The sequence below is a fragment of the Crassostrea angulata genome, chromosome 6 (assembly GCF_025612915.1).
Source record: "Crassostrea angulata isolate pt1a10 chromosome 6, ASM2561291v2, whole genome shotgun sequence".
NCBI lineage: Eukaryota > Metazoa > Mollusca > Bivalvia > Ostreida > Ostreidae > Magallana > Magallana angulata.
In genome coordinates, this window is record NC_069116.1 from 54,989,736 (window position 1) to 55,005,820 (window position 16,085).

Consider the following 16,085-nt stretch of genomic DNA (forward strand, 5'->3'; position numbering starts at 1 on the left):
ACACAATCGGTGCGTATTTCCCTTGAAACCGTGTCCTTTTTAACTTGTTTTGACTAAAGAAATAGATAGTTACGTCCGATTGAAAGTCCAAGGACTTGTTAAAATGGTTCTAATGGAAGATTATGAGTCTGATAATGTATCTTATGAGGCAGTTTATAGGTGGAGAAAGAAATTTTTGACTGACACAGAGTCCGTCAAATATGCAACATAACCCGGCCGACCCGTGACTGTAACAGGCAACACTCAAGAATATATAAACGTGAGGGCAGATGTACGAATCGGGATACTGTGAAAGCTGGTGGCATATCGCTATCGTGGATGTATTTCATTTTGAAGCGCAATTTGAAAGTACAAAATCTTTCTTATGAATGTCTCATATATTCATAAATATATAAAATTCAATATAATATTTATATCAAAAAAATAATTTAGAAAAATGGGTAAGAACATAAGCCATTGCTAGACATGTTTCCCAAACTCAATCAAAAGAAACTTGCGAATATTGTTACTGGTGACAAAAAATAGGTCATTAGCCGCCTAGTTTTAACCACTAAATTTGTACGTTGATTACGTAAATGTATAGCCTTGACTTTTCATCGCAGAATTTAAAGGGTTCATACTTTTAAAATAATTATGATCTATATCAATGAAAATTGCATGTAAAGTATCAAGCATTCGGCGAGTTCTACTTTTTGCACACACATTACGCTTCGCACTACTTTGTTCACTATGCTGTGACAGCTTTGTGTAAATTAAATTCATATTTTGATGCATTTTTCTTGAGATCTTAACTTTTATACAGTGACATAATTATTCAATCATCTATTATATACAGTCACATAATTATTCAATCATACTTATATGCTTAAAAATTTTTAATTGGGAAGTACTCTAGCCTCGCCTACTATAAAAGTAAAGTTAAGCTACATGTGTATTCGGAAAACAATAAAACATAGCAAATTATGTTTTTTGATGCCTGGTGTAGTTTCGGCATAACATCAACTATTTCATAATACTGACAGTTCATATCACATGCTGATCATTTCTTTCAAAGGAATTCTTTGTTTCTGTACTGTTTACCGATTACTTTACATTTACAGCGCCTTTGAACTTATGTGTGCATATGGCATGGAATCCCGATCCTGATTCAGATAAACGCGTGCTAGCCTGGTTCCCTGAGCTACCCATTACGTACAGGAACCAGGCTAGCTCATGTGTAGGCTGAATTTTCCCCATAGCATCCGGTTTAACCTCGCTTATATATTTTCTGGGTGGACCTCAGGGTCCACGCAATAAAGCTATTTAAACCCGGTAGAAGGCACGTAGTTGCAAAAAGAACCATATGCCCAAAGAGGGTTCTTTATTGCATATTCTTCTCATGTGATTGTAAAAGCAGGACAATTCCGGTGCCGAAGGGCAAAGATGTTGCAGGTCGGTTTTACCGAGATGATATACTAAAAAAACTTTTAAAATATATATCATAAACAACGCCCTGTGTCAGGATTTAGGAATGTACGTTAACTTCATGATAATGCTCCATCACATACATCTGACCTGGTGAAGCAAAATTTGAAGTCGAAGAAGATCACTGTCTTGCAACGCCTATCATGCTCTCTAGACTTGTCCCACACAACTTTTTCATTTTTTAAGGGTTTGGGTCAGTTTGAAACGTGCTTGTTTTCACCAAACGGGGGATAATATCTATACACATTTTCTATGAAAATACAGCAATCAGCATAAAACTTTCTTTTTCAGTTTTATCAATAATAAATACCTTACAGATTTAAGATCCAGGAAAAGAAAACAAAATTAAATTATGTCAGGTTTATTTGAATGATGAAATATTAAGTATAACAATATTTTTGTCATTTCATCAGACCGCAATGACGCTGACATGTTTGTATGCATGTCTGTTTCCTGACGTTCAGCTCTTATGACTGCCCAGTGATTTCATCTGCAGCCTGTAGACAAGGAAGCCACCTGTAGCATGAGCAGCACTGTGGGTACCACCTGGCAATCAGCTTGAAGCCACAGGTGGGACACCACACCCAGAACTGAAGTCTGGTCCACCCGGTCCTGACACATTGACTCTTGTAATATTTGCCTCCGTAACACCCACTGAAACAGACACATATAGAGTTAGTTATCATCATACAAAAATAGACACACGGAGAGTTAGTTATCATCATACAGAAATAGACACACCGAGAGTTAGTTATCATCAAACAGAAATAGACACACCGAGGGTAGTTATCATCATACAGAAATAGTAGAAATAGACACAGAAACTAAAATTGTCAATAAAAAGGGAAAGACGCAAAAATAACTAGATCTCATAAAGAAAAATTCATATCAATAATTAGATTGCATAATTCAAAAATAGACACAAATACATGTATGTTTTTCTTTATGATTACACCGACTTCCAGTTATGAGAATTCCAAAGCAACCGAGTAACTTTGCCAAAGTTTCCACATTCAAAGCGAAGTTGTGATTGAACTTGGGTATGTATACATAATTATGTAACAATTCGTTATCTGCTTTGTCAAACAATCACTGACAGGTATACTATATTGCGCCAAAGTGGCCTCTACTGACGTCATTGATGAAGGGAGATAATTCATCATTCTTGTATATTGCTTTTCATTCAATGGCCTGTAGTGCAGTTATCGCATGAATTTGATCAAAAATTATCTATTTATTTTCAGCAATGAAAAATAGATTTATTTTCAGGCATAACAAACTTTATTTAAGACTGTCTCATGTGACTTTTAACCATAAGTGAGTCAATTAATTTTTTTTTTTTTTGCTTAATTCTCAAAAACCGTAGATTTCAAATTTCTTAATTCACAACATATTCATACTGCAAATCAAGTTTTAGATTTAAGCCCATTATTTAGAATAAGGTTTAAAAACGGAAGAAATATTCTGATGAAGATTTTGTAAATGACACTTACCTTCCTCCGCAGACGGCATATCTCACTCTTTGTCGGTAAGGGGACACGACGTAACACACCTCTTTATATTGTGAAAGATAGAGTCTCGTGACGTATTCCAGCCTTTTTGGGCATATGTCTGTGTAAAGAGATTTACTGTCGAAGAAAATAAAAAGTGCAGTTTAGTTTTGCAGAAAATTACTTGAAATAAATTTCTATTATGATCTTGCCACAGAGGTAGATAGATACTTTTACCTAGGCTAATATTTAATTCATCTGTATAATATATTTCATATAAGTGAAATAATTAGTTTGCAAATAAAGCGGGTTAATTAAACAATGTTAAATGTCAGTTTTCGTTAGGACTGTTGATCATCCAAAATATTTCATGATAATATAAAGGTAATCAATTAAGTTTATCTTTAGATGTTTTATCCCATGGCCTTTACTTTACGTGAACATAAAAACATTTACATGGAACATGCATTGATGCACAAAGTACTCACGATTCCTGGTACACAAGCGCCCTTTCAGCAGACAGGGCATTTACTGCCAACATGACTTCAGTATCCTTGCTCAGAGCATCATTAATTTTTGTCCTAATAGGAAAATAAAACTTCAGATAATTTGTCAAAGACAAAAAATTTATAAACATTCCAGTACCTCGGATGTATTTTCGTACTCATTGTACGTGTATTATAATCACTTATCGAATACTCACTGAATATCTCTGGGTTGGGTGTCCGTTTCCCCAGCTATCTCTGCCACATTCGGTGGAGAGGGAACGCACGTTTCTTGACCATTGCAATAAAGCAGACAGGCCACCAACAAAGCAACAACAAAAGTCTGAGTACGGAATAAGAAAATCAATTAGTGATTAAAAATACATAGATCACAGAAATGCTTTAATATATATATATATATATATATATATATATATATATATATATATATATATATATATATATATATATATATATATATATATATATATATATATCTTTTGGTCGAGTCAGTTGTTTGAATAAAAAGGTCTCGTATAATATGTACCTATCATATTCTTGTTTTGCAAATTCAAAACTAAATGTAAATAAAAATAAAATAAAAATTGTCTTACCTTCATAGCTGTATTTGTGTCAATCAAAGCTGTGATGGTTTTCAATCGCTTAGTCTTCCTTTTTATGCAGAAAGATACTCGATAGTGATAAAAATCCAACCAATCAAAATTGATGTTATTGATCCATGAAAACATTAACAGGATTTATGTAAGGACCAATCAGAATTTATATTTTATAAGTACACGGATACGCAATTGAAGTTTTAAAAAGATAACCAACCTATTTTATATATTCAAAAAAGACATCAAATGAAGTCGATCTAAAACATCAACCCAATTTTTAGCCCATTTTAAACCATCCGTGTAATTTTCGCATTTTTTCAAATTTATTACTTACATCACAGTTGTTTAATTCACAAAAATTGATTTCGTAGCCAAAATCATGATTAGATAAAAAATATTCATCAGTCTTTAAGGTATATTTATTTGTGGTCAGTATCATGATAAGAAAAAACTCATCAGTTGTTAAGATATATTTTATTTGTTTGATAATATAAACCTGTAAGACAACAACATATTATAATTCATAGAATGAGTACTGAGGACTTTGGTCTAGAAGTTGCATATTCTAAATAGCACTTGTAAATCACCCTATGCAACGAATCAATGCAAGGTTTTAAGTAAAACAATATCAAATACTGTGAAATCATTTAATTTCGTTAAGGCCAATATTCGTGGTTTGTCGGATTTTTGCTTATTCGTGGGGATGTAATTTCGTAGATGCGTCGGTTTTCAGCTTCAATAGGAAAACCTTTATATTTAGTTTTCCTGGAGAATGTAAATTCGTGTTTGTGGGTTACCCGAATGCCACGAAAATTGAGCCACGTCAAATTCCAATGGTTCCACAGTATGTTTACACGATGGATGAAATGAATGAAAACAGGAAAAAGATAGAATAAACCCCCGTTTTGTAGTTAACACAAATCATACTGGCAATTATTTTATCAATATGAGTGGGTAAAAATTGTGAGATTTTGTCTAACATGTATGATATATCGAAATGACAATACACGATTGTTGCTAACATCAAATGGTTATTTCATGAAAGTCAAAATATGTTTTTCCTGTTGTAAACTGCTTATAAATAAATCGTAAAATTATTTAAAGTAAATAATATATGGGTTTTTTAAAGGACGATTTTTCAGATTTGTTGTATTCAAAAGTTCATGTAATTTTAAGGTATCGATAACTTTTGTTCGACGGTATTATCTTTGTTTCTTAATCAGGTTGTTTTTGTTTTTAAAGGGACTTAGACACGATTTGAGATCAAAAAATTTATTTTTATTTTTTATGTATAGAATGATTTACTGGAGCATTTTAAATGATTGACCAAAATATTGAATGTTAAAGTCAAGTTACAAGTGAGACACAGAGGTAAGAATTGGTTGTTATGTAAACAAAGCTCGAGTCTTATAGTTGTTTACAAAAAATATAATGTAGAGAATTACCATTCCTTAGACAAAATGACATGTAAAAACAACTTAAACTAACTCAATATCTTATTAAATACTATTATCAACAAAAGAAAGATACATTTGATTGAAACTTACACCAATACAACACATATGTAAAAATGACAATATTCGAGCTTTGTTTACAAAACAAAGAACTATGAACTCTGTATCATGCTTATAACTTGATATTTGACTTAAATTTTGACATAGCATTAAAAACTTCTATATTTATTAGTGTAAACATTGAAAATGGAAAAATAAAATTTGAACATTTTAAGTCAAATTTGTGTCCAAGTCCCTTTAAAGCCATTCGTGACTGATCAAATAAGTGATATATGAACAATAAAAAACTTTCTCTGGTGAAACAGCCAAATCGTCTTGTATGGCAATTTGAGTCTGACATCATCATGGTTATTTCGTGCAGTCAGTGATTTTTCTTAGGTCGCTGTAGGTTTCGACCAGTCGAAACGAGGGGCGTGTACATCTCCCAGTCCTGTTTATTTCTATAGAGCTATGGAGTAACTTTAAATTTCGGTAAGAAGTAGAGGGAATTATATTCAGTAGATGTAAATCTTATGATATCGATTAACGCAAGGTTATTGTTAGCAACCTCCTTTAATAGAAATCAATGCAAAAACTTCATTTCTCATCAATTTAATAATACAGTTTATTAGTATGCAATTTTTGTCAGACACTGCTGTTGATTTATACTCGTGAAAACCTCTAGAAAAGAAGAAAGCACATTTAAAATCAATATCAAATTACCACCAAAAAGAAAACATGTGTACATGTATCTGATAAATAGATAAAATGGAAAGTGGTTTAGTATCTCTTTATTTATTAATTTTCTTAACTTATATCTTATTAATTGGTCACGAAGATCTGCTTCGCTCGTTTTAATTAGTAAAAAAGGTGACTAATTTCTATTTTGATTGTGTCTGATTAATCTTCAGTGAAGCTTGATAAACAGGTCTATGTTCAGGTTAACAAAGATATCACGGTTGGCCTATTTCACAGTTTGATACCCCCGTGCATTTAAAAGTATCCAAAAATGATACTATCTGGTATCAGGTGTATATAACGTTTTCTACAAAGTTAACCCGAAATATGACAAATAGAAATGTGATGACTTAATTACTTTGAGCATCCTTATACCTTCAACGCCTTTTTTCGCAAACATCCATTTTTTAAATGTGAATATAGGTTTTATGATACTACTTTGAACAACCCTTGACTATGCAGGGTTTATTCTACCGATACTACCCAGTATAAGTGTAAAAAAGTGTTAATTAATTTATAACTTAAGAATTGAATGCTTTTTCTTTATGTTGTCGGTCTTATAATACACCAAGGCGGTGCATTTAAATTGATCACGCATTAGTAGCATCAAATAATAAGCATTCAGTGCTGATGTTTATATTTATATTGATGATAGTTTGTATGAAGTATATGTGTATCGTTGCTTTAAACCCTTTATATACGCTCTGAGTCAGGGACATGAAATATACATCGAACATCCATATTAACATTTTATTTAGTTCGCTGACACAAAAAAAAATATAATGCTATAGACTCTTATAGAGAATAAAACTGTTTTATTAACAACTTGGTCTTGATATAATTTTTTAAGGTTGATTTAATGATTATTAATCATAAGTACATATCAAATTGGTTAAGTTTGAACATTTCATTTAAACTTACAATAATAAATTAATACAAAAATATATATTTATATCATTAATACAAACACTATCTCTTCCACAGTGCTTAACAAAATATGTCTCCTATTTAAGATATACTGCGTCAAAGTTTAAAGACTTCGGCCACTAAAAATCCTTTATTACGGAATAGGTGGGTGTGGCAATGTTTTTTTTTTTAATTTTGTGATACAAGAGAGAGAGAGAGAGAGAGAGAGAGAGAGAGAGAGAGAGAGAGAGAGAGAGAGATTGATTGTCTGTTACGGTGAACACTTTTGCTTTTATAATGCATTACAAAATCTGAATCGTTTTTATGTTATTTGTAATAGAATTTACGAGTCTCTTGGCCCCAAGTTAAAGGGACCAGCCCCCTTTCTTTTTATTTCGTTGGAAAGAACCTTTATTACTCTACCTTATTATTTATATATGTCTTTTAAATAAAATACCAACGGATAAAAAGATACAAATCAAAACGTATGGAAATTTTCCCTCAAAATTCGTATCCAATTTTCGGGCCTAGGCGAGCTTCAAGAAATAGCGCCACCGGCGTAAAACAAAAACAAATAGACACAATTTCCAACTATGATCTAACCTTCTTGAAAATTTCATATTCATCTCTTTAATACTTTTTGAGATCAACTGTGCACATATTGGGTCGTAAAAGTTACAAAATCAGCGATAAATTGGTACCTGAACATTTGAAGTGACGACAGTAAATTTTTAAAAAACAAAAAATATTCAGATAACGTCTGATCATTTGGGAAAGAATAGTTTTCGAGAAATTGCGTGCATAAAATTTGTGGGGACAAAAGAAGAAACAGTATGAAAACTAATACAGCATTATTGTTAATAATAGCATTTATGTAAATTGTGATTTTATTTTTATGCCAGTACCAAAAATAATAGTCTAGTCATGATATAATTGTAATTCTTATTTGTTAGTATTTAGCTGATCTTCTTTAATTGTCTACATTAGCCAATCAGAATGCGGCGTTTAGTCGCGCGATGTTTTGACTACGTCATTTTTAACTTTAAGCTGTCAACAAGTTTGTAAATACCGCAATCAACCCACCCTCCTTCCGTTTCATCACCTTTGTAGTTGGGGATTTATTTTGCACTGTATTACACATATATGTTGCTGTTGATGTGTGATAGCTGTTTTTGTTCAACAATATTTTTGTTATATGTATATTTGGTACATGTCGATATTGTAGCTTATATATCTTTGTTTAATATGGGGAAGGTCATTTGCTCACCTTTTATTACTTACATTCAATGTCTGCATGGTAATTGATATTATGACTGTTTGAAGACCTCCCCTTATTGCCTAATATTTCTTATTAGCAAAAATAAATGGCAGTATATACACACAACCATGGTTTTATATGTTTTTCTATCAATCCTAGCCAGATCAACAATATTACATAAAACGTCTTGCGTTGGAAACAGAAGAACTTATTAACGAGGCCGGGTCTAATTTGTTCTGCCCTAGATTTTTGAATGAAATTTTTTACATGAATTTCTACTGATAAAATTATTATTTTAAGATAAAGAAATAAGACATTTACCACACCGTTTGTTTAAGGGGTCATCTCAAAGTTTGTTAATTTTTAACATAGGACCCTATGGGATTTTGCTTGAAATGTATCAATTTTGCACATTTTTTACAATTTTCTTAAACTTCTGCCCTAGGGATTTCTTTTTCTGTTCTACATATTAAAGTTATTGCTAAGAGGCATCAAATGGTCAAATAAAAAAAACGTTTTACCTCCTGGTTTGTTCCAGTGGTCTTATCAATTTTTTTTTGTATGCCCAAATTCCCAGTTTGTCAGATAATGGCTATTTTTTATTTGACAACGACGAAAATGGTGATCTTTATAGTATTATTAAAACATTCAGACATATTTAAGTAATAAATAAATATATAATATCACATGAAATGTTATTAATATAAAATATATGGTAACTGTTTTGAAATATATGAATTAAGCTATATTTATGCGGGTTAAGAAAACGTGACAGAGGGCTAGGCTTGCTGAACCCTCTTCACGTTTTCAACCCGAGCCCAAATATAGCTTATACTTCGAGACATTTATGTTTATTCCACAATATAATGTCAATTTTACGCATCAAACGAGCTACTTTCAACAAATTTCGCTGAATATTTGCAGTTGAAACTATGGCGTCAACAAAGCAAAAAGATGACGTCACAATACAAATGAAACGCTGCGCGAAAGCGTGCGTACTCGTTCTGTACTCGGCCTCGTTAAAATGCTTTCTTTGGTAATACGAATTTTGAACAAGCCTAGTACGAATCAATCACGAAACCAATTCTATTCACTATGCGTCGTAACGCTGCAATGCAAATGACTACAAAGGTGTTTTATCTCTAAATTGTCGAATTTATTTGATTGATATTTATCAATTTATGTCAATAAATCAAATGTTCATACAAAATGGACAGTTTCTATATATTTTTTAACAATTTTAACAATGACGTCTGCAATAAAGGTATATATATATATATATATATATATATATATATATATATATATATATATATATATATATATATATATATATATATATATATATATGACAATTTTTTAAATACATGTACATGTACTTTCCATATTATCACGACACATCAAATCTTAAGATTACATTTTCTTTTTATTTCTAAATCCGGGTGCTTTGATGATAGGCAATACAATCTGCTGATTCGTTGGTGAAAATTTAAATGTTCCGTTATCAGTTAACTAGATCGCATTTCCTCAAACCATTAATTTTGATTGGTTGAAAGTACAGTTTGGATGATATGTGGTGTGAAGAACAGTGTTATAATTCGAATGTCAAAAAGAAAAAAAAAATAACTAAACTGGAGCAGAGCAAGTTGACTTTAAAAAAATAAAAGTCTTCACGTTTCTCATTGGTTTTGTTGTCAGTTGCCATTAATGTCTTTTCCAGTAAAATATCTAAATATGAAACAGATGACTCAGACTCTATCTTTTATTTCAAGTTCACTGGGGTATATCGAGTCGGCGTAAGAATGGTGATAAGTCGTCGATATACCTTTAAAAATTTATGAATTTGTTTTATTCATATTTATCATTTATCCATTCATATTTATTACATAAAGAAAAATATTTGAAATCAAATCGTGAGCTTTAACTGCAAATCTGTACGTTCTGAATTCGAATTTCTCAGGGCTTTTTTATAAATTTTACCTTTCGAAAATATATCGTATACTTATAGAAAATATACCCTTTTCCGCCCTGTGCGATATAAACCGAAAATTCGCCTACCCGTGTGATATAAACCATTGGGTGTGATATAAGATTTATATCACACCCCTCTCCGGCAATCTTCGGATGTTATATCACACCCTTTCCGTTAATCATCGGCTTTTATGACGTAGAGTTCGGTATGCGTCGTTCAACTCCGATCTCCTAGTATGATGCAAATAGTTACGTCGACGTCAACTTTGTTTACAAACAGCTGGCGCAAAATTTCAGGGAAGTTTATTAGAGATGGAATATATGGACACGGAGCAATTTGTTAACAATTATCATTCATCACATGTTTTTTTTTATTGTACCTTTGATATTTTCTTTAAGTATATGATATAAAAATCATAACATGGCAATTTTATATTGCATCTTATATTAGCTCTAGGTCGCTGTATATCAGCCCGAAAGCCGTCAGGCTCGAGGGCTGATATACAGTGACCTCGGGCTAATATAGGATGCGATATAAAAATTGCCATGTTATGATTATAAATATAAATACTATATATATACTATAAATACTGTATATGATATTCGCCTGAAATGATAGCTAAAATATAGTTCATCACTTTTTGTAATTCTTTGTTTTCTCTGTGCTGATATTAAGTTGGGTTTTTTTATTTTGATCCAGAAGTCCACAATTAAGAAAAACATGACATCATAATTTTTTTTCATCAACGATTTATCTTCTTAAGACTAATTAGATTCCTTGTTACTGTAGATGTGTCGCTCTTTATTTCCCAATAAAAAATAATATAAGAAAAATGTCAATTTCTGACAGATTTTGAATAGATTTACAAGAAGTGGTTTGACAAATTTAAGACTTTCACTGTTGTTGTTTTTGTGGCCTGTAACATTTACTGTGATAGACAGAATACTACGTGTATAACTGATCCAGAGAATGCTATACACGGACAGACAGAGGTCCAGTCTCTTGACATTCTTTGAGTACATTGAACATTGGCAGAGATAGTTTGTTCCAATTATAACAAAATTAAATGAAAGTTTTTACTTTTTTTTTAATTTGATGGGAAGTTAATTAAAGTGATGATAATTCAACAAAGGTGTATGGTGAACTACATGATCCCTTTGCAGAAAATTTGTTTATAGCAACCCCTGCCCAAGAAATCTAAGATATACCACCGAACTATTTGTTTTTATTGAATCCAAGGTCGCTATGTTGTGTCACCAGAAAGGCAGAGAGTGACATTACACCCTCTGTGGAGGAACATACGTATTGTTGTTAATTGAAATAACAATCAACAATCATGATTATCAAAAATACTTTTAAATGTATCGATTTCAGTAGTTGTTACAAGAGTCAGTGTTTTTGGGATGATATTATGTAGTCACAAAAAGGTGAGTCTATTTTTGTATATTATCCATTTAAGAAGGATATGTGGTATTAACGAACAGTGTTCAAAATGTAAGTACTACTCATAAGTGAATAAGTTCCAAATAACAAGTATACTTATCAAAAGCTGTATTTATTATCTAAGTACTATTGCAGTTACATGTAGTACGGAAGTACCAACTACAAGAGTCAGTTTGTCAGGACTGGGTGGACCAGACTACAGTTCTGGGTGTGGTGATCCACCTGTGGGTTCCAGCTGATCATCAGGTGGTACGCACAGTGCTTTTTCTGCTGCAGGTGGACTCCCTGTCTATGCAGGCGGTAGATGAAATCATGGGTCGATCATAAGGACTGAGGAAACAGGCTGAGGCGTGGGTTTCAACCAGATGTCAAGACTACAACATCGTTTTTTTTAACCATTTGAAGGATTTGAGAGGTCGATGAAAATTAACCACCCCAAATGTATTTATGTAATACATTATATGGGTTAAAGTTTGGTTCGATGCAGGTATAGTTATACATATACACAACTTATGACACTTCTTGTTATCCTGTTATCACGCATGTAGATTTAATTCTGCTTAAAAATACGTCAATATGATTTTTAAAATGCTACAATTAAAAGCAGATGTAAAATAACTTAATTAATTTTACTTTTTATCTTGCATAAAAGAAATGTTAAGATATTGAATATTTTGCACAAATATTTCAGATTGCAATTCTTTATGCTATAATTATATACTAACTAATACTAACATACCGGTACCTTATACATATTATTTGGGTATACTTCATCAACATATCTTTTAATCTTTAATATCTACACTTTTGTTTAAGCTCTACCTTTATATTTGATTTATTTCCGTTTTTGAGACAAAGTAACTCCGGATATTACAGACATGTACACTTGTATGAAAGGGCAGATTCGATTTCAGATTCAATCTTTATTATTTACGAAATCGGCAATCTAATTATAAACATGTTTTTTACATTGTCTTCGACGTGGAATAAGATGTTATTAGTTGTCTCTATAAAACTCATAGTTTGTTGTACTTTTGTTAGATAAATTTTAATTCAATGCTTTGTGTGAAAGAGGATACAATTAGCACCGATATCATCTTTTCATTACAAAAGGAAAAAGATTCAATCCCATTGATCCTTATCGAGTTGTTCACAAATGAGTTCTTGTGTGTTGTGATTGCGTACTGAATTTGAAATATTGACTTCAGGTGTTTTCTACAGTAATTTCTATCTTTTTACGAAACTCACAAATAAAATTATACTCGAATTAACTATGTTATTTGAACTTCTCCATTAAAAATAGCATTTTTAAATCATTTTTTAAATAATGATAACAGTACATCAATACAGGTATAAACAAAATTTATCTTCTTTTTGTCACATTTTATTTCCTTGTTCATTCTTAATGTTTACAATTGTTTGACCAAAATTTTAACACCAGAAGTCAAGCGCTTTTGTGTTTATTGAGTAGTTGTATTTTTACATGTACATAAGTTGTAAGTAAGTATAGAAAGTAAATAATTTATAATAGTGACATGTGTATATAGCATGATTACAAAATTCATTTTACAAATATAACACAATACACCCGGCCCAACGGACCTATAAGTCACTTTCAAACTGTTACAATATAAAAAGTTTTACATGTTTTGGAAGCAAGATGGCTTTGTCAATTGTTTCTGTCTTTAATTGTATAATTCATGAATTAAATAAGCGATTTGGCGGGGGTAGTTACATATTAGGTCAACAAAAAGAGTACTGTCATTTGTATTATTTTGACTTACAATTACATCATATCCAATTATATAGAATAATTGACTTCTCTGGTAATTAAAGAATGGACAACGTAATAAAAAGTGCTTTTCAATTTCAATTTCGTTAAGATTACATAAGTTACATATTCTATCCTCCACTGGTTCTCCTCTGTAGCGACCAGTCTCGATCCTCAGGGGGAGTACACCACATCTAAACATCGCCAATTTTGATCTGATGGGTTTTGGGAGATCTAGCGTAACGTATTTTTCGACTGTGTAGCTGGATTTAAAAAGGATATATGTACGAAGTTTTGGTATACTTTGGATATCGTTGTGCCATTCGGTTTCAAAATTTGTACGTAACTTTTCCTCTGCGTAGTGTAAATTACAGGGTGTAGAATTGAAGTAAGTACTTTCTATGTTTAACGATTCCATGATGTTTTTAACTTGGGAGCTCCAATTAGAAGTATTGTTTTGCTCACGGTCCCAAAGAAACACGCGCTTGGTGATGCGTTCATTTTCCATGTAAATTAGTCGATTCCAGAGACGCAACATATTCATCTTGTGGCGGCAATTACAGCTTAACCACCCGCTCTCCCCTTGGACTGCTAGCAACGGAGTAAACTGGTGGACACCAAGGAAAAACCTGAGGGCTCGATTTTGCACCATTTCAATACAGTGATGTTTCTTGTGCCCCCATACCCCACTGCTGTAATCAAGGACTGGGGCTACGCAATTATTAAATAATTTTTCGTAGGTTCGGAATCCAACTGATTTGATTGCGTTGATGTTTGAGATGACGGATCTCAGGGCACGTCCTCCGGACATGGCTAGGTTTTCAGCGTTAACTTTAAAACCACGTTTTTCGTTGAAAATCACGCCTAGATATTTGTAAGACGCCTCGTAGTCCAAATTATTTTCCCCTTAATGAAAGTTAAAGTTGCTTTTTTTCGATCTGTTTTTCCTGAAGTGAACAACTTTAGATTTTTGCGAATTAATTCTTAATCGCCATTTTCTGCACCAGGCGTCGACAGTATCCAACATGTGTTGCATATCATTTTCTGAGTGGGAAATTAAAGCAATATCACCAGCGTATAGAAGCAGACTTAGGTTGTAGTTGTTAATTTGGGCTCTTTTATTTAATGTTTTTAGTTTCACGGCTAGATCGTTTATGAATAGGGCGAATAATGTTGGGGATAAATTGTCACCTTGCCGTACTCCAACACTGCAGCGAAACCAGTCAGTATACTTGTCGTTGAGCCGAACACACGATTCTGTATTTGAATAAAGTGATTTAATAGTGTGGTAAAAATTGCCGTCAATTCCATGGGTTAAAAGACAGTACTGGAGTAATTCTCTATCTACAGTGTCAAACGCTTTCTGTAGGTCGATGGATGTGACAAACGTTGTATTATTGTTTTGAATGACACTGTTCAAGGAAAAAATGTGATCTAGACACGACCTTTGCCTTCGAAACCCGTTTTGTTCATCTACGAGTAGCTCGTTGTCTTCTAAGTACACCATGAGTCTATTGTTTAGGACGGAACTGAAAATCTTCGCCGTTACACATTGTAAGCTTATCCCTCTGTAATTTAGTGGAATTCTAGGGTCCGACGATTTGTCTTTTAAAATTGGACAGATGATCACACGACGCCATATGAACGGCGTTGTGTTTGTATCGAATATTAGCATGAACATTTTGTGCAGTGTTTGAATAACATTCTCAGATTTTAAGACTTCATAGGGGAGCTCGTCAATTCCTGCAGATTTACCGGCCTTCGCTTTGTTTACGACACAACGTACTTTGTTTATGTCATTTGTCTGTTCAGGTCAGCGTTTGGTTGGTATAATGGGTCTAACATGCGCCGTTCTAAGTGGTCTTTATGATTTGAGACTTGTTGTTTTAAGTTGTCGTCGAATGATGAATCCGTTTGTGGGTTATTCAATAGTTTAAAGTCATTGGACCACACGTCTTTCATAGTTTCGGGATCAGTGTGTATTTCTCCGTTTTTAAAACATTCGTCAGGAAACACGTTTTTTCTTTCTGGTCCCAAACGCTTAATATAGTTCCAGAACTTGTTAGGGTCACGAGTGTGCACAGCTGAGGACTCGATATCGATAGATAATTCGGTTCTGTACTTTAAGTTGTAACTACTCAATTTTACTTGGTCGATTTAGTCGGTTTATCGGGGGCTTGAGTGGAGCGTTTTCGAGTACTCGATGACTTATTAAAAACATTTCAAACCAAATAATGTTTCTGCCACAAACATTTTATCTTCAAAACGTTTAAAAATTTGTGAGGATATAATTTATACTCAATGTATTTGATCTAGAATAAGTTGAAAAGTTTTTAAACTAAATTTTAGTTAGAAAATGTCCTGTATTTTCTTCCTTTTATTTTCTTATGACGCCTAAACATTATTGAGCTTCATGTCATCAATTAATGAATGAAATGAATAAATCTT

At 32.5% G+C, this 16,085-nt stretch overlaps 1 protein-coding gene across 1 annotated transcript; it reads right to left on the reverse strand.

The window, feature by feature from the left end:
* Positions 1 to 1,817: 1,817 nt before the first annotated feature.
* Positions 1,818 to 4,105, reverse strand: LOC128190337 (uncharacterized). The gene is made up of 5 exons (XM_052862357.1): positions 4,054 to 4,105; positions 3,658 to 3,782; positions 3,443 to 3,535; positions 2,958 to 3,092; positions 1,818 to 2,118 (listed from the first exon to the last, which is right to left on the reverse strand). Exons 1-5 carry the CDS (start codon positions 4,057 to 4,059, stop codon positions 1,932 to 1,934), a joined length of 546 nt encoding a protein of 181 aa, XP_052718317.1. The 5' UTR covers positions 4,060 to 4,105; the 3' UTR covers positions 1,818 to 1,931.
* Positions 4,106 to 16,085: the final 11,980 nt, after the last annotated feature.